Genomic DNA, 21,612 nt, shown 5'->3' on the forward strand with positions numbered 1-21,612 from the left:
ACTTGCAAAAATTAAGGATTGTAAAATAGTTCTAAAATCATTTTTACTTAGTTATGGTTTAAGTCGTTTTAATATCATTAATTTTCCATCTCCTTCTCTTACTTTAAGTTCTATATGTTGTTGTATATTCAGTTCGCAATCAATAATGACTCCAAGGTCATGCATATTATTGGAAAGTTTAACTGTGAGACTGTCATTAATTTTTATGGTACGCCCAACTCTGTACAGCCTTCATGTGGGGCCTGTTTCAATTGAAGCCTCCCCTAAGTCTTCACCTTGTGTCTTGGGACCTCAGCATGGTGTTAGCTCAGCTGATGAAAGCTCTTTTAAAGCCACTGCACTTCTGTGACCTGAAGTACTTGAGCTGAAAGGTCATATTTTTGATGGTGGTCACTTCAGCACGCAGGGTCAGTGAGCTCCAAGTCTTAGTGACTTATTCACCTTATACTAAGTTTTATTATGATAGGATGGTCTTGCATACACACCCTAAGTTCCTGCCTAAGTTGGTGATGGATTTCTATCTTAACCAGTCAATCATCTTGCCAACATTCTTTCCTAGGCCCCATTCGCACCAAGGCGAAATAGCCCTGCACTGTTTGGATTGCAAAAGAACCTTAGCCTTCTATGTGGAGCAGACAGAAGCCCATAAACAGTCCACCCAAAATCTATTTCTTTTGATAGAAATAGGTTGGGAGTTGTCGTTGCTAAACAGACACTTTCCTGTTGGCTAGCAGACTATCTCCTTCTGTTATGCCCAGGCAGGACTGCATCTTGGGGGTCATATCAAGGCTCATTCTGTCAGAGCCATGGCAACGTTGGTGATCCAAATGCAAACAGTTGCTGTGGAGGAGATTTGCAGGGCTGCGACGTGGTGTTCTCTTCACACATTTGCATCTCACTACTGTCTGGATAGGGATGGCCGATGTGACAATAGGTTCAGCCAGTCTGTCCTTTGGAATATCTTTGAGGTGTAAAACCCAACTCTCCCTGCCTAGGGCCCATTGTTTGGGTTCAGGCTGTCTCCCTCTTTGTTACCAATAGCACTGTGGTTGTTGTGCCCGTTGGCACCTGGTTGGTGCTTGTTGGTCCCCTTTTGTGTTGGGAAGCAGCCTGTAGCTAGCGATTCACCCATGTTGAAGACTACCATCCTGCTTGTCCTAGGAGAAAGCAGAGTTGCTTACCTGCAATAGGTGTTCTCCTAGGACAGCAGGATGTTAGTCCTCACGAAACCCGCCCACCACCCTGCGGAGTTGGGTTTCTCCTATTTTTATTGTAATTCTGTTACGAGACTGAAGAGGGACCCCGCGTGAATGCATAATTAGGGCATGCTGAGCATGCTCAGTATGCTCAATCAAAGTTCCAGAAACGTTGACATAAGTTTTCCGTGCCGGGCTCCATCTGATGATGTCACCCATGTGTGAGGACTAACATCCTGCGTCCTAGGAGAACACCTGATACAGGTAAGCAACTCTGCTTTCCTCTTTCATTCTGGGAAGCTAGTCCAACTAGTGGGTTATGCACGCTAACCAGCAGATGGAGGCAGAGATTTCTGACTCGCTGATGTCACTCCCATAAGAACATGCCATTCTGGGTCAGACCAAGGGTCCATCAAGCCCAGAATCCTGTTTCCAATAGTGGCCAATCCAGGCCACAAGAACCTGGCAAGTACCCAAAAACTAAGTCTATTCCATGTTACTGTTGCTAGTAATAGCAGTGGCTATTTTCTAAGTCTACTTAATTAATAGCAGGTAATAGACTTCTCCTCTAAGAACTTATCCTTTTTTAAACACAGCTGCACTAACCACATCCTCTGGCAACAAATTCCAGAGTTTAATTGTGTGTCGAGTAAAAAAGAACTTTCTCCGATTAGTTTTAAATGTGTCTGTTCTGGCTCACATAAAACATCCGTGTTTTATTATCCAGGCAGCTAAACTTCCCCCCAATCAGTCCTCATGACAAAATTCTGTAAGTCTGAAATTGTTTATTGTACAAGTAAACTTACTTACAATTGTGGCACTTCAGACGCAAGCTCCAGGCAAGAATCTTTGGTAACTTGAATTTTGACAGGAGAAGGGAGTTTCTTGTGTTGCAGGAGTTAAGTTGTTGTAGAAGTGGGAAGGATGAGGGGAACATGAGGCTGATTTATCCATAGAAGATGGCAATAAGAGGGAAGGTGAAACCCAATCTGTTTCAGAGGATAACACAGAGCACAGCATTAGTCAGAGGCAAACTTGGAGCAACTGACTCTCGTTGAGAGCTGCCAAAAGAAATGCCTCCACACAGCTAGAGACAGAGGACAGGGTCCAATAGCAGTGAGCCTATGAACCATGTAACACAGGGGGAGCATGAAGGGCAGTCCTTTTAACCTATAAGGCACCCTGGAAAACTTGTTAGGTTGCATAGGATTCAAGCTCTCCCAATGGTGAGGGAGGGGGGGGCGTCTTAAAGACAAAGGCTCACAGATTTTTATCATAGGTTACAAACAGTGCTTCAGTATTAAGAATCCTCAGAAGGGAGGACTGCACTAAACACAGTTAAACTACAATATAGACAGATACAAACATGTACCCACTGCTGGGGACAGAACAGTGCCACATGCTAACTTCATGGAGTGCTCTCTAGTCTTTCTGTTATCCAAAAGAGTAAATAACTGATTCAAATTAACCCGTTCTAGAACTCTCATGATTTTAAACACCTCTATCATATGCCCCTTCAGCCGTCTCTTCTCCAAGCTGAAAAGTCCTAACCTCTTTAGTCTTTCCTCATAGGGGAGTTGTTCCATTCCCTTTATCATTTTGGTCGCCCTTCTTTGTACCTTCTCCATCACAACTATATCTTTTTTGAGATGTATTTTCATTCTGCTTTTTAATTGATAGGGATAAGTTAGAATTGTTTAGCTCAGCTGAGTTTTTAGTTACAGACATTTGGACTACTTTTCTTATTATTGGAACCTCACTGTCGGGATGCCCTAATTCTAATGCCTTATTAGTATCCTTTGAAGATACCTCCCTCCGAACCATGCGCTGCTGAGCGACTGTCTGCTTTCCCCTTTGTTCTAGTTTAAAAGCTGCTCTATCTCCTTTTTAAAGGTTAGCGCCAGCAGGCGCCATTTTAAGCTGCAGTAAGGATGTGTGCATGATTCAGTACTCGGAGGGACACAAGGCAGATTCCATTTTGAAGAGGCTGACTGCTCTGAACAGTTTAGCATGGCATAGGGGAGGTCAGCGAGGGAAGAGGCTCCATATTTGTACAGCCTACCATATGAGGGCCATCAGCCCCAGAAGCTGTCTCAACATGTGCCAGAGATGCATATAGAGGCACAGGGGGAGGTCCCACCGGGGGAGTTTATGGATGATCGTATGGAGGTATTGGTGGGGACTACCATCCGGCAAGGGAAGTATTCAGCTACTTTTCTCAGGACAGGAGAAGAGCTCGACCCATTGACCCTACTTCCCTTTCCTTTGGTGCCTACTGGATTGGGCTCATTGGTTGTGTTACCCACCCTAGGTGTGGATCTTTCAGCCATCTCTTGGGTGGAGTTTTTCAAAAGACTTCAGTCCTTTTGTTAGGGGCAAGAGGGGTCCAGTTCGGATCCTCGAACGTCCTCCCCAGAAGTCTCCTTCCTGAAGGCCCCGGAAAAGCTTGGATCTTCCCTCTTCCTCACACAGACAGGCAAAGCAGCAGAAGCGGCAGAGGGAGGACCAGACAGGAGTCTTTCAGAAGACTCCTGGGTACAGTCTGAGTCCTCTTTGGGGGATGCTGAGGAGAGATTATGGAAAATTGTGAGATTCCCCCATATCTAGAACCACATAGAACTATGCTATAGCTCTTTCATAAGGACAAGTTGTACGGCTTAATTTCTCAGACCCTGAAGGCCCTTTGGGTATGAGTAGGCGGTTCCGGCTACAGCTAAGGATCAGAAGAAAGATCTTATTATGGTCAGCTTGCGGAAGTCATCGTGTTCTTTCCCTCTCCACAAAGCCATGCAGGATCGGATTTATTTGGCGTGGAGTGCACTAGAGGCTAATTTTAAAGGGGGTCAATCTTTAGTCAGTATGTACTCTATGGGGCGGATTTTCAGAGCCCTGCTCGCGTAAATCCGCCCAAAACCGGGCGGATTTACGCGAGCAGGGCCCTGCGTGCCGGGAAGCCTATTTTACATAGGCCTCCCGGCGCGCGCAGAGCCCCGGGACTCGCGTAAGTCCCGGGGGTCTCCGAGGGGGGCGTGTCGGGCGCGTGTCGGGGGGGCGGGCCCGGTCGTCGCGGCGTTTCGGGGGCGTGTCGGCAGCGTGTTGGGGGCGGGTACGGGGGCGTGGCTACGGCCCGGGGCGGTCCGGGGGCGTGGCCGCGCCCTCCGTACCCGCCCCCAGGTCACGGCCCGGCGCGCAGGAGGCCCGCTGGCGCGCGGGGATTTACGCCTCCCTCCGGGAGGCGTAAATCCCCCGACAAAGGTAAGGGGGGGGTTTAGACAGGGCCGGGCGGGTGGGTTAGGTAGGGGAAGGGAGGGGAAGGTGAGGGGAGGGCAAAGGAAAGTTCCCTCCGAGGCCGCTCCGATTTCGGAGCGGCCTCGGAGGGAACGGGGGTAGGCTGCGCGGCTCGGCGCGCGCCGGCTATACAAAATCCATAGCCTTGCGCGCGCCGATCCAGGTTTTTAGCAGATACGCGCGGCTCCGCGCGTATCTACTAAAATCCAGCGTACTTTTGTTTGCGCCTGGAGCGCAAACAAAAGTAGGCTATTCGCGCGCCTTTTAAAATCCGCCCCTATGGATCCTAAAGCTAGGAAGCATTTCTGTTTCTGAAGGGAATGCCCTGGTCTGTTCAGTGATGAAAAGGACTACCATTCCAGTGGAAGGTGGAACATCCCTGAAGGATGCCCAGGATAAGAAGATTGAAGCTGTCTGAAACAGGCCTATGAAGCGATGGCCATGAATCTGCAGATCTCCACTTGCTGGTCTATAGTGTATTGAGCCAGTTTGCGTTTTGTTCATAAAGTGCTGGGTGACAATGGCCGTGTTCCTGTCTAATGCCAGTTACGATCTGGTGCGTACGGCAACTCATGGTGTGGCTTCAGTGATTACAGCTAGACGCCTGCTTTGGTTGCAGAACTGGTCCACTGACACTATTTCAAAAATGAATCTCACAAAGTTGCCCTTCAAGGGTCATCCATTGTTTGGGAATGAGTAGGAAAAAATGGCGAATTGGTGGGAGATTCCAAGTTTCCATGGTTGCCAGAGGATAAGAAGTCACCCCCCCCCCCCATTTCTCTTACACAAGAGATCATTTTCACGACTTTCAGTTTTCACCCAGCCAGATGCTCAGGTAATCAGAGGTCCAGATCATTCGAATGGCCACAGTCCTTTCGAGCAAAGAAGCCTGGTAGGAATGGAAGCTCTGGTTCTGTTCTGTTCCTTGCAATGAGCTTTTGGGAGTCCATCCTCTGCTGCTGGAGATACGACAGCCGCCTGTCTCAATTTTATCCGAGATGGCCCCACATCTCTTCCAACCAATGGGTTCTGGAGGTGATGCGGGACATATATGCACTGAACTTATCCATCCTCTTACAGACACTTTTATGGTTTCCCCTTGCAACTCCATAGAAAAAAGAACAGCAGCGCAATCCACCTTACAGTGGTTGATTGATTTGAAGACCGTTGTTCCAGCTCCAAAGAATCAGGAAAGTACAGACTGCTAATCCATTTATTTCATGGACCCCAAGAAGGAGGTTCCTTTAGCCCTATTCTGGATCTGAAAGTCTCTTCGGGTTACTCACTTCAAGATGGAGACCTTAAGGTCAGTAATCATGGTAGTTCAGAAGGGAAAGTTTCTCACGTCACTCGACTTCATGGAGGGCTAGTTACACATTCTGATTCGCAAGCAGCAGCAGCAGCAGTGTTTCTTGCATTTTGTGATGCTAAGTCGCCATTATCAGTTTCAGGTCTTACCTTTCGGCTTGGCTATGGCACCCAGACCCTTTTTCAAGGTAATGGTGGTTGTGGCCACTGCACTTCGCAGGGAAGGCATCTTAGTCCATCTGTATTTGGACAACCAGTTAATCAGGGCCATATCAGAGGCAGAGAGCTGCATGGTGTCGAGCAGGGTGGTACAACTTCTGCAGCACCTGGATTGGGGGATGAATTTAGCCAAGAGTAGGCTACAGCCATCCCAGATTCTGGACTATTTCGGAATCTGATTTGATATGGTTCAGGGCAATGTATTTCTTCCAGAATGCATATCCATAAGATTTGGGAACAAGTCCAGGTCTTGCAGGCAGCAGTCCATCCAACAGTATGGACATACTTACAGACACTGAGCTCAATGGCAGCAACACTAAAGGTAGTTACTTTGGTGGCTACAGTAGAGGGAACATATGAGCAGGTGGATGGACTTGGAAGTTCCTGACAGAATAGTGGTCACAACAGATGTGAGCCTCCAGGGCTGGGGAACTCACTTTTAGGAATTGGTGGCACAGGGGCAGTGGTCTCCCGAGGAGATATCTTGGCCCATCAATCAGCCCAAGCGATTCATCTGGCATTCTTGAAGTTTGTGGACCAGTTCACTGGAAGAGCAGTGTGAGTGATGTCAGACAACACTATGGCTGTGACCTATATAAATCAAGGGGGTACTCGGAGTCAAAAGGTCCTCTGGAGGTGAATATCCTCCTGCCGTGGGTGGAGCAGCATCTTCAAGGACTATTGGCCTCCCATATCACACTGGCTGACAATGTTCAGATAGATTATCTCAGTCATCACACTTTGGACCTGGGAGATGGGAGTTTGTGCCCGAGGCCTTTTGCCTCATCGTAGCTTGGTAGGGGTGGCCTTTCCTGGATCTGATGGCAAACCGCAAGAATGCAAAGGTGGAGCATGTTTACAGTTAAAAAAGGAGATGTTCGAGCACTTGGGGTAGATGTGCTGTTTCAGTCTTGGCTGAGAAACGAGTTGCTGTATGTGTTTTTGTCATGGCCTATGATCAGCAGGTTGCTCCAGAAGATTTTACAGTATCCAGGCTTAGTGCTGCTAATGGTCCTGAACTGGCCACACAGGCTATGGTACGTGGAACTTCTTCATCTTCTGGTAGAAGAGCTGCAGAAGCTGCCTCCTCATAGGGTTCTTCTGTGGCAGGGTCTGATCCTCCACGACAATCCAGAACAGTTTTGACTTACAATTTGACCCTTGAGAGGGCTTGGATCTTGAAGCACGGCTATTCCTTAGCAGTGGTGAGTATGCTGTTGCAAGCACATAAGTTTTTCTCTTTCATTGGCCTACATTCGAATCTGGCGGATTTTTGAGAATGGGTACTAGGATTGCTTTTGTTTTACCTCCAAAGAATCAATTCCCTAAATCTTAGAATTTTTGCAGGAAAGTCTGAGTAAGGAATCGGCCCTGAATATGCTGTAAGTGCAAGTGGTAGCGTTGGCATGTTATAGGGATCATGTGCAGGGAGACCTCTGTCTTCACATCCAGAAGTGTCTAGGTTTTTGAGAGATGTGAATCACATTAGGCCTCCGTTACATATACTTGTGCCCCTTTGGGATTTGAATCTGTTCCTTTCCTTTTTAGTGGGTTCAACCTTTCACCCACTTCAACACCTTTCCTTACATTTGTTGACCCTCAAGATGGCATTTCTATTGCTATTTGTTCATTGCAGTGGTTTTCAGAACTACATGCTTTGTCTTGTAGAGAGCTCTTCTTGGTCATCACTCCAGAAAGGGTACAGATAAGGTCTGTGCCTTCCTTCTTGCCAAAGGTGGTTTCAGATTTTCACTTGAATAATCTATTTCATTACCATTCTTGGACAGGGATTTAGATGAGCAGGAATTCTGGATGTGTGGCTGCGTTTATTACGATATCTTAGTTACCAATGAATTTCGCAGATAAGATCGACTCTTTAAGAACATAAGAACATAAGAAAATGCCATACTGGGTCAGACCAAGGGTCCATCGAGCCCAGCATCCTGTTTCCAACAGTGGCCAATCCAGGCCATAAGAACCTGGCAAGTACCCAAAAACTAAGTCTATTCCATGTAACCATTGCTAATGGCAGTGGCTATTCTCTAAGTGAACTTAATAGCAGGTAATGGACTTTTCCTCCAAGAACTTATCCAATCCTTTTTTAAACACAGCTATACTAACTGCACTAACCACATTCGCTGGCAACAAATTCCAGAGTTTAATTGTGCGTTGAGTAAAAAAGAACTTTCTCCGATTAGTTTTAAATGTGCCCCATGCTAACTTCATGGAGTGCCCCCTAGTCTTTCTACTATCCGAAAGAGTAAATAACCGATTCACATCTACCCGTTCTAGACCTCTCATGATTTTAAACACCTCTATCATATCCCCCCTCAGTCGTCTCTTCTCCAAGCTGAAAAGTCCTAACCTCTTTAGTCTTTCCTCATAGGGGAGTTGTTCCATTCCCCTTATCATTTTGGTAGCCCTTCTCTGTACCTTCTCCATCGCAATTATATCTTTTTTGAGATGCGGCGACCAGAATTGTACACAGTATTCAAGGTGTGGTCTCACCATAGAGCGATACAGAGGCATTATGACATTTTCCGTTTTATTCACCATTCCTTTTCTAATAATTCCCAACATTCTGTTTGCTTTTTTGACTGCCGCAGCACACTGCACCGACGATTTCAGTGTGTTATCCACTATGACACCTAGATCTCTTTCTTGGGTTGTAGCACCTAATATGGAACCCAACATTGTGTAATTATAGCACGGGTTATTTTTCCCTATATGCATCACTTTGCACTTATCCACATTAAATTTCATCTGCCATTTGGATGCCCAATTTTCCAGTCTCACAAGGTCTTCCTGCAATTTATCACAATCTGTTTGTGATTTAACTACTCTGAACAATTTTGTGTCATCTGCAAATTTGATTATCTCACTCGTCGTATTTCTTTCCAAATCATTTATAAATATATTGAACAGTAAGGGTCCCAATACAGATCCCTGAGGCACTCCACTGTCCACTCCCTTCCACTGAGAAAATTGCCCATTTAATCCTACTCTCTGTTTCCTGTCTTTTAGCCAGTTTGCAATCCACGAAAGGACATCGCCACCTATCCCATGACTTTTTACTTTTCCTAGAAGCCTCTCATGAGGAACTTTGTCAAACGCCTTCTGAAAATCCAAGTATACTATATCTACTGGTTCACCCTTATCCATATGTTTATTAACTCCTTCAAAAAAGTGAAGCAGATTTGTGAGGCAAGACTTGCCCTGGGTAAAGCCATGCTGACTTTGTTCCATTAAACCATGTCTTTCTATATGTTCTGTGATTTTGATGTTTAGAACACTTTCCACTATTTTTCCTGGCACTGAAGTCAGGCTAACCAGTCTGTAGTTTCCCGGATCGCCCCTTGAGCTCTTTTTAAATATTGGGGTTACATTTGCTATCCTCCAGTCTTCAGGTACAATGGATGATTTTAATGATAAGTTGCAAATTTTTACTAATAGGTCTGAAATTTCATTTTTTAGTTCCTTCAGAACTCTGGGGTGTATACCATCCGGTCCAGGTGATTTACTAACTCTTCAGTTTGTCAATCAGGCCTACCACATCTTCTAGGTTCACCGTGATTTGATTCAGTCCATCTGAATCATTACCCATGAAAACCTTCTCCATTACGGGTACCTCCCCAACATCCTCTTCAGTAAACACCGAAGCAAAGAAATCATTTAATCTTTCCGCGATGGCCTTATCTTCTCTAAGTGCCCCTTTAACCCCTCGATCATCTAACGGTCCAACTGACTCCCTCACAGGCTTTCTGCTTCGGATATATTTAAAAAAGTTTTTACTGTGAGTTTTTGCCTCTACAGCCAACTTCTTTTCAAATTCTCTCTTAGCCTGTCTTATCAATGTCTTACATTTAACTTGCCAATTTTATGCTTTATCCTATTTTCTTCTGTTGGATCCTTCTTCCTTCTCCTTCATGGAGCCATTAAGAAGAGGGAAGTGGTTTCTCACGCTATGGTGACTCATTGGATTAAGAAGGTTGTGGCAGTGGCTTATGTAGATGTGGTAAAGCCTTTACCAAAGCAAGTTAGAGTGCATTCGACCTGGGTGCAGGCAGTTTCCTGAACAGAATTGTGGTTACTTTCGCCAGCAGAGATTTGTAGGGCGGCAACATGGTCTTCCTTGCATATGTTTGCAAGGCATTATCGACTGGATGTTGTGGCAAGAGAGGATGTGCCTTTTGTTAGGGCGGTGCTACTGGGAGGCAGGCAGCCTCCCACCTTTCTGGGGAGTAGCTTTAGTACATCCCTCTATTGTGAACTGGCCTGCCTGGATGAAGGTGAAATTTAATATTTACCTGATAATTTCCTTTCCTCTAGAACAGGCAAGGACAGTCCATCATCCCACCCTGGGCTGCCTTGTCACGGTCATGCTTTTTCTGACTTGCATGGTCCTTGTCAGATAAATTTGTGGTAACAGTGCAAGGATCCCGGATAGTGTCTGGATTAGTGGAGAACCTAGTAAGTGGATTCCCTCTATGGGATAGACCTATTTACTGTTTTCCTCTTTTAACGTTGTATTAGTTTCATGTTGAGTCCAGTGCTTCCTTTGAAAAAAACAAACAAACATAATTTTGCATACTAATTCTTGTTAAAGTTTGAGCTGGTTTAGTTGTCCACAGTTGGCCTTTGAAGAAAATACTGGCAGGCTGATGTCTATGCAGGGCTATCAGGGAGTGACATCAATGAGTCAGTGATCTCCATCTCCATCTGCTGGTTGGATTGCATAACCCACTAGTGTGGACTGGCCTGCCTGTCCTAGAGGAAAGGAAATTATCAGGTAAGTAGTAATTTCACCTTCCATTATATGAAATATGGATCCATCCAAAGTTTTTAAGAAAGTAATTTTCAGCAGCCCATATAGAACTATAATCTTTGATTACAAAGTACCTGCAAACTTTAGCCCAGATTTAATAAAGTGGAATCATGCTCATAAGTTCACTTTAAAAATTTAAAAGTTGTTCCAATATGAACATGGACATATGTGCAAAACATTACACCTATTCCCAAGTAGCTGTAACTTTCTACGTTACATTTACATGTGTGTTCTGGGCATACTTTTCCTTACACAACCCCCTAGATGATTTTTAAAAGTCTATTCCTGTACGTACCCGGATCAGTCCAGACAGTGGGTTGAGCCTCCTTTCCAGCAGGTGGAGACAGACTAAAACTTGCAGGATACCCTATATCAGGACAGAGCCTATCCTCTCACCCTTCAGTATTCGTCTGTCTCCAGCAGGTGCAGCATCTCCCCTTCGGTTCTCTGCTGTAGGCTAGTCAGCCTCTTCTTTCTCTTTAGGCTCAAGCAAGTACTTCTTTTGGTTCTTGTTTTTAAAAAAAAAAAGGATCTCTGAAGGAAATTTCTGCCTTCTTTAGTGCTTTTCTGTTTTTTGTGTGGGAGATGTCCGTCTCCCAGCTCTTGCCTGGCTCAGGGGGGCTTGTCCCCTTTTGCAGGAGGGGGTTCCCTGCATAGTCCTGAGTCCGTGGACGCTTCCAGGTGTGGGGACCGACGCTCTCTGGGCCTCGTTCCCCCTCTGGCTGCCGAGAGGGTTTTGAACCCGCTGCTGCGCTCAGTAAAAAAAAAAAAGGAGCTAAAAGGTGTTAAACTTTCAATAAGTTGCAGGTACTCACCTACCTCTAACTTATTTGCAGCAGTTGACCAGCTTTTTTATTTTTTTCTGGTCAGAATAGGGCTAGAACCGGCAGTCAGAGAAGCAGAAGGCAGCAGGTTTCCCGCCTGCTCTCTCCTGCTGTGCAGGCTGTCAATCAAGCTTTTTTTCAACTTTTTTTTCTGCAGCCAAGGTTTAGCTATGTCCCGGCTGACTGCCTGTCTTTCTTGTGGGCTGTCCTCTTCGCGTTTTTCGCGTCAGGGCCTCTGCACTGCTTGCCTGCCGGGTGGGGGAAGGTCCCTCCTCGGCAGGACAAGCAAATTTAGCCCGGGGCTCCACTCCTTCCGGCATGGCTAGGCCTTTCCCGGGTCGGCAGAGCCTGGGAATGGCCGCCATCTTGGATTTTTCATCGGGGCCGATTTCAGTGCTCCCTGGGGCTGGGGGGCCGGATTTTTTTGATTTAACCCCCGATTTGGCCCCCGTGGGTCCCCAGGAGGGGGCGGTCCTGACCTTCCCTCGCCCCCCCCTCTCCCTCCCCCCCTGCAAATCCAGGGTCCCTTTTTCCGCGGATTTCGTCCTCCTCATGCACAAATCTTATCTAGCTAGCCTGCATGAGCTGGATGAAAGCCCCCCCCCCCCCTTGCCCACCCCCGCCAAAAATCCCTCGTTCAGCGCCGTTGACCACTGGACCGGCCGCGGAGCCTCAGGGACCAGTTCGGGTGCGGGTGGTCCCGGGTGGTCCCGGGGGTCCGTCCCCCCCCCCCTCCCCCAGTGTCTCCCGGGTCCTCGCACCCCGCTGCTTCCTCGGATTTGGCGGATGCCCCCCCCCAGAGGGGGATGACCCCAGAGCCCTTCGTCTTTTTCGTAAGGAGGAGTTAGAGCCCCTCCTCCCTTTTGTTTTGGAGGAGCTGGGTCTGGAAAGTCCCTCCGTGGATAATCTCATGGCCTCACTCCCTAAGGATATGAACCCGGTTTTGGGAGGGCTCCGGGCTCCGGCCTCGGCCTTTCCCTTCCACCCCATGCTTAAGCTCCTTATCCTGCGGGAATGGGAGGCTTCTGAGGGTGCGCTCCAGGTGGGGCGTGCGATGGATAAGCTCTATCCCCTCCCGGAAGAGGGCTTGGAGCTGTTGCGATATCCATCGGTGGATTCTTATGTTTCTGCAGTGGGCAAGCACACCACGATTCCGGTGGAAGGTTCCACGGCCTTGAAGGATTCACAAGATCGTAAGCTGGAGGCTCACCTGAAGCGCATCTTTGACGTCCTAGCCCTCGGGGTTCGGGCATATTGGGTAGCAGTCTCATGATGCGGGCGGGCCTCCAGTGGGTCCAACAGTTACTCTGCGCCCGGGAGCTTCCGCCAGGTGAGGCAGAACAAGCCAAACGTCTGGAGGTGGTAATCGCTTATGTGTCAAACGCCCGCTACGATTTCGTCCGTGTGCAGGCGAAGGCGATGGTTTCGGCAGTGGCTGCCCGGAGGCTCCTTTGGCTATGCCACTGGTCGGCTGATCAGTCCTCGAAGACCCGGCTGGGCACGCTTCCCTTCAAAGGTAAGATGCTCTTTGGCGAGGACCTTGACAAGCTTATGGACTCCTTGGCTGACAAGGTCCATAAGCTTCCAGAGGACCGCCCTAAGTCTTCTCGGTCCTTCGGGGCCTCTCGCTTTCGCTTCAGGGGTCAGCGTCGCTCCGCTTCTCGCGGGCGGGCCAGTGCTGCGAGGGGGTCTTCTCGTGCGCAGTCCTGGTCGCAGTCCTTTCGTGGCAGGCGGTTTTTTCGCGAGGGCCAGCCCGTGCGTACCACCGCTAAACCTGTCACGCAATGAAGTTCAGCCGACCCATTCCTCGGTCCCTTACCTCAGCGGGGAACTTCCAGATCTCTTTCTGTTCTCCCCTTGCGGCCGGGCCAAGAGGGACGCAGTGGTCCAGACTCTCTCCAAGCTTCTGGATCTGGGGGCGGTGGTCCCAGTCCCAAAAGGGGAAATTGGCGCCGGCCAGTATTCTATTTACTTCACCGTGCCAAAAAAGGATGGGTCCTTCCGCCCAATCCTGGACCTCAAGAGGGTCATTCGGGCCCTCAAGATCCCCCACTTCCTCATGGAAACCCTATGGGCGGTCATTGCGGCGGTCCGTCCCAGAGAGTTCCTTACTTCCTTCGATCTCGCAGAAGCATATTTTCATATTCCCATCCACCGTGACTACCAGAAGTATCTCCGATTCCACATTTTCAACCAGGACTTCCAGTTTCGAGCTCTCCCCTTCGGCCTCGCGACCGCTCCTCGCACCTTCACGAAGGTCATGGTAGTAGTGGCAGCGGCCTTGCGCCGGGAGGGGATTCTCGTCCATCCCTATCTGGATGATTGGCTCATCAGGGCCAAGTCGGAGACCTCTTGCCGGCGGGCGGTGGATCACGTCTTAGAGCTCCTTGCCTCTCTCGGGTGGATAGTGAACTTTTCCAAGAGCAAGCTTCAGCCCTCCCAGGAGTTGGAATTTCTGGGAGCACACTTCGACGCCCGAGTAGGCAAGGTATTCTTACCTCTGGCGTGAGCCCTCAAGCTGATCGATCAGGTCCAGAATCTGATTGCGCTGTCTTCCCCGACAGCCTGGGATTATCTCCAAGTCCTGGGCTCCATGGCTTCTACCATCGATCTGGTCCCCTGGGCCTTTGCTCATATGCGTCCGTTACAGAAAGCTCTGCTGTCTCGTTGGCAACCAGTGTCGGAGCAGTTCCACGTAGTCCTTCCATTCTTGGAGTCTACTACAGACGAATTACAGTGGTGGCTGTAATTCGTCTGTAGGGAAGAGGCATCTCCTGCAAGGGATGCCTCTTCAAGCTCCACAGTGGACGATAGTAACCACGGACGCCAGCCTGTTGGGCTGGGGTGTGGTCTGCCTTTCTCAGTCCACCCAAGGGACATGGTCCCAAGTCTGTCGCGCTGGCACATCAATCGACTGGAAACGTTGGCGGTCTGCCTGGCCCTTCAGGAGCTTCTTCACCTGATCCGCGGCAAGGCGGTACGAGTCCTGTCAGACAACTCCACTACAGTCGCCTACATCAATCGCCAAGGGGGCACTCGCAGTCCCCTGGTAGCCTTAGAAGCCAGCCGCCTCTTCGCCTGGGCGGAGCGTCACCTACAGTGCCTTGCGGCCTCTCACATCGCCGGAAAGGACAATGTTCAAGCCGACTTCCTCAGCTGGCAGTCGCTCGATCCGGGAGAGTGGGAGCTCTCGGACGCGGCCATGGCTCTGATACTGGACAGGTGGGGTCCTCCTCATCTCGACCTCATGGCAACTCTGCGCAATGCCAAGGCCAATCGGTTCTTCAGCCGCTGGCGGGAGCACGGCGCAGAGGGCGTGGATGCTCTGGCTCTCCCTTGGCCAGCGGACGTCCTTCTGTACTTGTTTCCCCCGTGGCCTCTGGTAGGAAAGATTCTCAGGAGAATTTAACTCCACCGGGGTCCGGTGATTCTCGTCACTCCCGAGTGGCCGCGAAGGCCGTGGTTCGCAGATCTCATCAATCTAGCGGTGGACAGGCCCCTGCGCCTCAAATCATCTCCCTCATCTCCTCCGGCAGGGGCCTGTATTTTTCGACCAGGCCGATCGCTTCTGTCTAGCGGCCTGGCTTTTGAACGGCGTCACCTGAGGCGCAAAGGATATAGGGAGAAGGTCATCTCCACCCTGCTGCGAGCCCGGAAGCAATCGACTTCTCTGGCCTATGTGCGCATCTGGAAGGTCTTTGAGTCCGCATGTACAGAGGCGGGTGTCCCGGCATGCTCCGCCTCGATCCCTTTGGTTCTTTCTTTTCTTCAGAAAGGTCTCTCTAAGGGTCTCTCCTTCAGTTCCTTACGCGTTCAAGTCTCTGCACTCGGCTCTCTCCTGGGTCGGGTGGACGGTCATGCCTTAGCTGCTCACCCGGACGTGATTCATTTGCTGAGGGGTGTTAGACACCTCCGCCCCCCCTCCTGGGCCACGTGTCCATCTTGGAGTCTCAACCTGGTCCTTCGTGCTCTCTGTGCGGCTCCCTTTGAGCCTCTTCGCCACGCTACGCTCAAGGATCTTACTCTTAAGACTGTCTTTCTAGTCTCTATTTCCTCTGCTCGTTGTATTTCCGAGCTTCAGGCGCTGTCCTGTCGGGAGCCCTTCTTGCGTTTTTCTGATTCTGGGGTCTCTCTCAGGGCGGTTCCTTCTTTCTTGCCTAAGGTTGTCTCCGCCTTTCACATCAACCAGTCGGTAGAACTCCCTGCGTTCTCTCCGGAGGAGATTGCGGGTACGGCTGGGGGCGACCTCCGTCGGCTGGATGTCAAGCGAGTCTTGCTTCGTTATCTTCAAGTCACCAATTTCTTCCGCGTATCGGACCATCTCTTCGTCCTTTGGAGTGGTCCCAACCGGGGTAAACAGGCTTCTAAGACCACGATTGCACGGTGGTTGAAAGAAGCCATTTCCTCGGCATATCTTTGTCAGGGTCGTCCGCTTTCTGAGGGTCTGAAAGCCCATTCTCTCCGTTCTCAGGCTACTTCGTGGGCGGAGAGTCAGTCTGTCTCCCCGCAGGAGATTTGCAGGGCCGCCACTTGGACGTCTCTGCACACTTTTGCTTGGCACTACCGTCTGGATGTCCACACCCCGGTGTTCGGTTCCTTTGGGCGGCAAGTGCTTCGAGCGGGACTGTCTCGGTCCCACCCAGTTTAGGGAAGCTTTGGTACATCCCACTGTCTGGACTGATCCGGGTACGTACAGGAAAGGAAAATTAGTTCTTACCTCTTAATTTTTGTTCCTGTAGTACCACGGATCAGTCCAGACGCCCTTCCCTGTCTGTCTTCTGTCCTCTCGGAGCTTGTTTTCTTGCAGGTCTGCAGATTTTCATATTTTCCTTGGTGCAAGATTACTGAGCATTTACACCGGAAGCCTTGGTGGTTATTTTATACCAAGTTTATGCAAGAGCGTATAGGTATACCATGCTTCTACATTAATCTATGGTTGCTCCGTTGAGCTTTTTGATTACTTGCTTGATCCTATTCTTGAGTTTATTGTTTTATGCTTTGACATACGTTATACTGAAGGGTGAGAGAATAGGCTCTGTCCTGATATAGGGCATCCTGCAAGTTTTAGTCTGTCTCCACCTGCTGGAAAGGAGGCTCAACCCACTGTCTGGACTGATCCATGGTACTACAGGAACGAAAATTAACAGGTAAGAACTAATTTTCCTTTTTACATGCAAAAACCTTTTTAAAAATAATCCCCTCAGTCATATGGAATATTTTCTTATATATGTCCTTCTCTATAGCTGTAAAATTAATGAACATGCTCTCATTTTTATCCAACAGATGATGGATTCAGGAACAATAGTGAGAGGCAGAGAGTATGTGATGGACATCAAAGGAGGGAATGGAAACAGAGAGACCTCTCCAGAGACAGCCCAGATCCTTCAGCTGAATGTGAAGGAAATATCTGTAGAGTAACATCACCCAGGGTGAAAGAAAAAGTTCATAAAAGAGAGAGGCCAAAGACATGTACTGAACAAAACAGAAATTCCAACTTTTGCCCAAATCTTGTACAAACTCAGAAACTTAAAGAAACAGAGAGACCATTTCAAAGATCTGATACTCAGGAAAACTTCATCACAAACTCATATTCTGTTGAACACCAGTTTGAATGTGGCAAGAAATTCACTCAGATTACAAGTCAAAGATGTATCCAACAATATCATACAAGGGAGAAAAAAATTAGAGGTACTGAATGTGAAGAAAGAAATTCTAAGAAAACAAAACTTATAGCACCTAAAAACATTAACATGGAAAAGAAACTATTAGGCTCAGGTTGTGAACAAAATTTCAGTTACAAATCTCAGCTGAGAAAACATGAAATGACTCATGATAGATACAAACCATTTAAATGTAGTGAATGTGATAAAGGTTTCAGTGACAAACGCCACCTGCAACAGCATGAAATAACCCATAGTGGACACCAGCCATATAAGTGTTCTGAATGTGATAAACGTTTCCGTCAGAAAGGCAGCTTGCATTGCCATAAAAGGATTCACACTGGAGAGAAACCATTTAAATGCTCTGAATGTGACAAATGTTTCCGTCAGATAGGCAGCTTGACTTGCCATAAAAGGATCCATACTGGAGAGAAGCCATTTAAATGTTCTAATTGTAATAAATGTTTTCGGCAGGCTGGCACCTTGCGAAGCCATGAAAAACTCCACACCGGAGTGAGACCATTTAAATGTTCTGAATGTGATAGATGGTTCAGTGAGACACGTTACCTGCGAAAGCATGAAAAGACTCACAGGGGAGAGAATAGTTGAATGGAGTAAATGTCTCTCACCAAGTCTTGCTGAATACCTTCATGTCGTGATTCTGTTGCATAATATCTCGACTAAATCTCAGCAAGGCAGCTATTATTGAAATATGGAAGTAAGCAAAAAAAATAAAAACACACTGGCTATACATTGCCCAGGATATAAATGTGCCCACCCTTAGCCTAAGCACTAGGGCCAATGATGATGGTAACAATAGCACTGAATCTTCAGGTGAAGTTAAGAGCCTTGGTGCACTATAAGTCATGGTGAACTTGTCCATGGACCCACTTCAACAGTAGACAGACCACAGAAGCTAATGAAGAAATTAAGAGGATTATCAACAATTTGATGGACCACTGAAGATAAAAGGAGATGATGTACTGCTACTTTTACGCCAAATGAAAACTGCATTGATTGAGTATAACAAGAACACCATTAAAATATGGCAAACTACGCTCCATCTGAATTATAAGGATGGACATTTTGTCATCCGTAACCATAAGATCCAGTGAAGAATATTTCAGAGAGATTCCCTGTCACCACTTTTATTTTTTGTTTGTCATTAAATCCACTGAGTAATCTAATTCCTTGAGCTATGAAAATAGCCTTAATTCTAGAACTACCAAGCTCCAACCAATAACTTCTCACCTACTGTTTGTAGAAGACTTGAAACTTTATAGTGCCTGTGATGATCATTTAGTAGAACAACTCAGGAGTAGTGAAGAGTTTCTCGGATAGCATCGGTACGATATTTAATTTGGACAAATATGTAAAGGCAACCTCCCTTATAGGAAAACTAAAAAAAAACAAAAACTGAAAACATTTCCATGACTTGAGATTGCCATATAAAGGAATTAGTACAGGAAGGGGCATATGAATACATAGGAGTAGAGGAAGGTGGAAAATATTTGGCATAAAGTACTGACAGAAAAGATGAGCAAAAATTACTTCAGGAGACTGAAATGGATATTGAAAAGTGATTAACATGGGGAGGGAAATACATGCCCCCCCCCCCAATAAACACGCAACAACAGTTTGGCTTTAAATTAGGCTGCAGTTTATTAACTAACTAACCCGAGCCCTTACAAATAACTTTAACTATAACAAAACATGCCCCTCCCCCAATGCCCCCTTCCCCCCCCCCCCCTCCCTTTCCTTTGTCCTCCACCACCTTGACCCCAGTGGTGGATCTGTCCCTTCCCCTTTCCTGCTTGCTCCGCCCCAAACCAGCACTCCCCCCCCCCCCCCCCCCCCAGCATTCCAACATAGCATGGGCTCAGGTTTTCCGCCACTAACAAGCCGACGATGTCGACTTGTTCCCCCACTGTGGCCTCTTACCACTTGCTAATTTCTTTCTCCAAACCCTCTTGCATGGAGTTATTAAACAAGTCCATCCCCACTTCTGATAGATGAATCCCATCCCCGCTGAACAATCCTGCTTCTACCTCCCAAGACCATGGGTATCTGACCCAAAATCCCCTTCCCTTCCCATCCCATCCACTTCCCCATCTGCCTATTTAATTTCTTCACCCCAGAGTTCCAAATCACCTCATCCTTATTCCTTAACCAGACTAGAATGTCCGACTACCCAACCCGCACCTGCGGCCATCTAATCATAACCTGAGCTAGATCTTTCTTTATGCACGTGAGTAGGCCTCGGCACGTTTTAGAGCCGATATCATTGCCTCCCAGATGAATGAGCAAAATGTTCGGTATTCCCCACATTTCAATTCTCTCCTGTATAAATAGCAAAAGATCATCCCAGTGCATGCCACGCCGGCTGAACCACACCAACTGCCATCCCATGTGCTCAAGTTCCAAATTCTCCCTGTACGGGCGTTTCAACGCTCTTTGCTGTGCTCTGTGAATGAAAGAATGGCCTACATTCCAGGCACATCCGGTCCCACGCTTTCTCCCCAAAAGCTCTGAAACAGAAGACCCACCAGTTAATTACTTGTACTCTTTTCCCCCGCTCCCCTCCCCCGTATTTGACGCCCTACTATCCCGTCCCCCCTGAAGGCCTTGGACCTCCATCGCCCTATGCTTTGTATCCCTGCTGTGGGTAAACCTGCTTTGGCTGCTGATGTCGCCACCCCAATCCTGAATGAATGCAAACTATATTGCCTCGCATCTCTGCCATCCTTGCTAATGGCCAGGCTTAAAACCTGAGGAAACTGATATCTTGTAAGTGCCGATCCATCTTCATGTACAAGGAAGGAACCCTCCACTTCCAGACGTCTCCACAAATATTGTGCTACTGTCTTCACCGGATATACTACTGCACTCTCTGCTGGCAACCATTTGATGAATGTGCCCTTTCCTTTTTGATCTTTCTTGGACTTTGGAAGAAACAACGTCACTGACATCACCGTAACACGCACACATTGTACCTTGTTTCCCGCTGCCTTCGTACTCTGATGCAATTTAGCAACCAACTCACTGATCCTCATGGCACCAAAGAAAGCCCACGAGAATGCTACTCGAAATAAAGCCACTTCATATCGTGACCAGCATACATGGGCTAACTGTGCCGACACCCTGATCAAATCCTCCTATCGAATGGGTAACTTCGTATCCCTGTGTTCTCCTAAGCCTCTTTGCCAACCCCCAAGTACCCGTCTCAACCAAAAACTACTCATTGGGTTTCCCCATCCCCGTGATTTTTGAAAAAATGAGAAACCAGCCAATTGCGATCTTACTGTGGCCACTGAGTAACCTGCTTGCTTTGCCCATAACACAAAACAAACCAAAAAACTCTCTGACACCTGCCCCCCCCCCCCCATTCCACCCACACTTGTCACTGCTGCACTTCCTTTTAAGTATGCCATCCACATGTCTGGGGCCACGGAGCTCTGAATCAATGCCCACTCCTCTTCCGCCTTGGACTCCTGAAAAGATCTGCCGACATCATACCTTCCATGAAACAAACAATGCATCAACCTCACCTGTGCCCTTATCGACTTGTCGAACCCTGTTCTTCCCAATGCCCCCACTCTCCTGCTGTAACATCCTCCTTTCCCTTGTTCCACGACCCTGCCCGTCCCGTACCTATGCGACTTACTCCTCGCCGTCGCTACCCTTCTAGTACCCGAAAGCTCTTATGGCTACCCTGTGACTCGTCACCCTCACCTGGCGGCTGACGCACGGAAACATGTCGGTGATTGTGGTCTTTTTCCCTTTCTATTTATTTATATATTTATTTACTTATTTTATGTGATGGCTCTATCCTGGAAGAACTGACTAAGGGAAAGCGTTGAAACCCTTTAGCTCCACGAAATCGTGACCGAACCTGTACTCTTACCTTACCCTGAGCTCACGCAATAAACTACCTACAGTACTAGCCTATCTTGACCTCCCCCTTCACCCCTCCTCCCCCTTTACCTTGTCATGTTAAGGAACCCGGCCACCTGGCTCCCCGTTTTCCGCCCATGCCCTACCGCACCCCGCTATCCCGATTACCTGCTCCCACTTGCCTTGCCGTTGTGGCATGCCGCTAGCGGATTACCCTTACATTTTTGGTCCCGTCATGTGCACCTTGGCATTAGCCTGGGTTCATTTTGAACTGGGGTGAGTGAATCTCCAGCACACATCATTGTTTGCTGCTGCAACTTTTTGCTCTCTGCTCTCCTAGCCACTGCCCCCCCTCCCCCCCCCCCCCCCCCCCCCCCCCCCCGTTCCCTTTTCTACCC

The 21,612-nt window shown here is 48.1% G+C and overlaps 1 protein-coding gene across 1 annotated transcript in view; it reads left to right on the plus strand.

The window, feature by feature from the left end:
* The window catches only part of LOC115088546 (zinc finger protein OZF-like), an 80,282-nt gene extending 61,492 nt beyond the window's left edge, over window positions 1-18,790 (plus strand). The window contains exon 7 of the mRNA XM_029596806.1: window positions 16,944-18,790. Coding sequence (XP_029452666.1) covers window positions 16,944-17,929 — 986 coding nt within the window. The 3' untranslated portion in view covers window positions 17,930-18,790. The remainder of the gene's footprint in view (window positions 1-16,943) is intronic.
* Window positions 18,791-21,612: the final 2,822 nt, after the last annotated feature.

This window comes from Rhinatrema bivittatum, chromosome 3, assembly GCF_901001135.1.
Source record: "Rhinatrema bivittatum chromosome 3, aRhiBiv1.1, whole genome shotgun sequence".
Classification (NCBI taxonomy): domain Eukaryota; kingdom Metazoa; phylum Chordata; class Amphibia; order Gymnophiona; family Rhinatrematidae; genus Rhinatrema; species Rhinatrema bivittatum.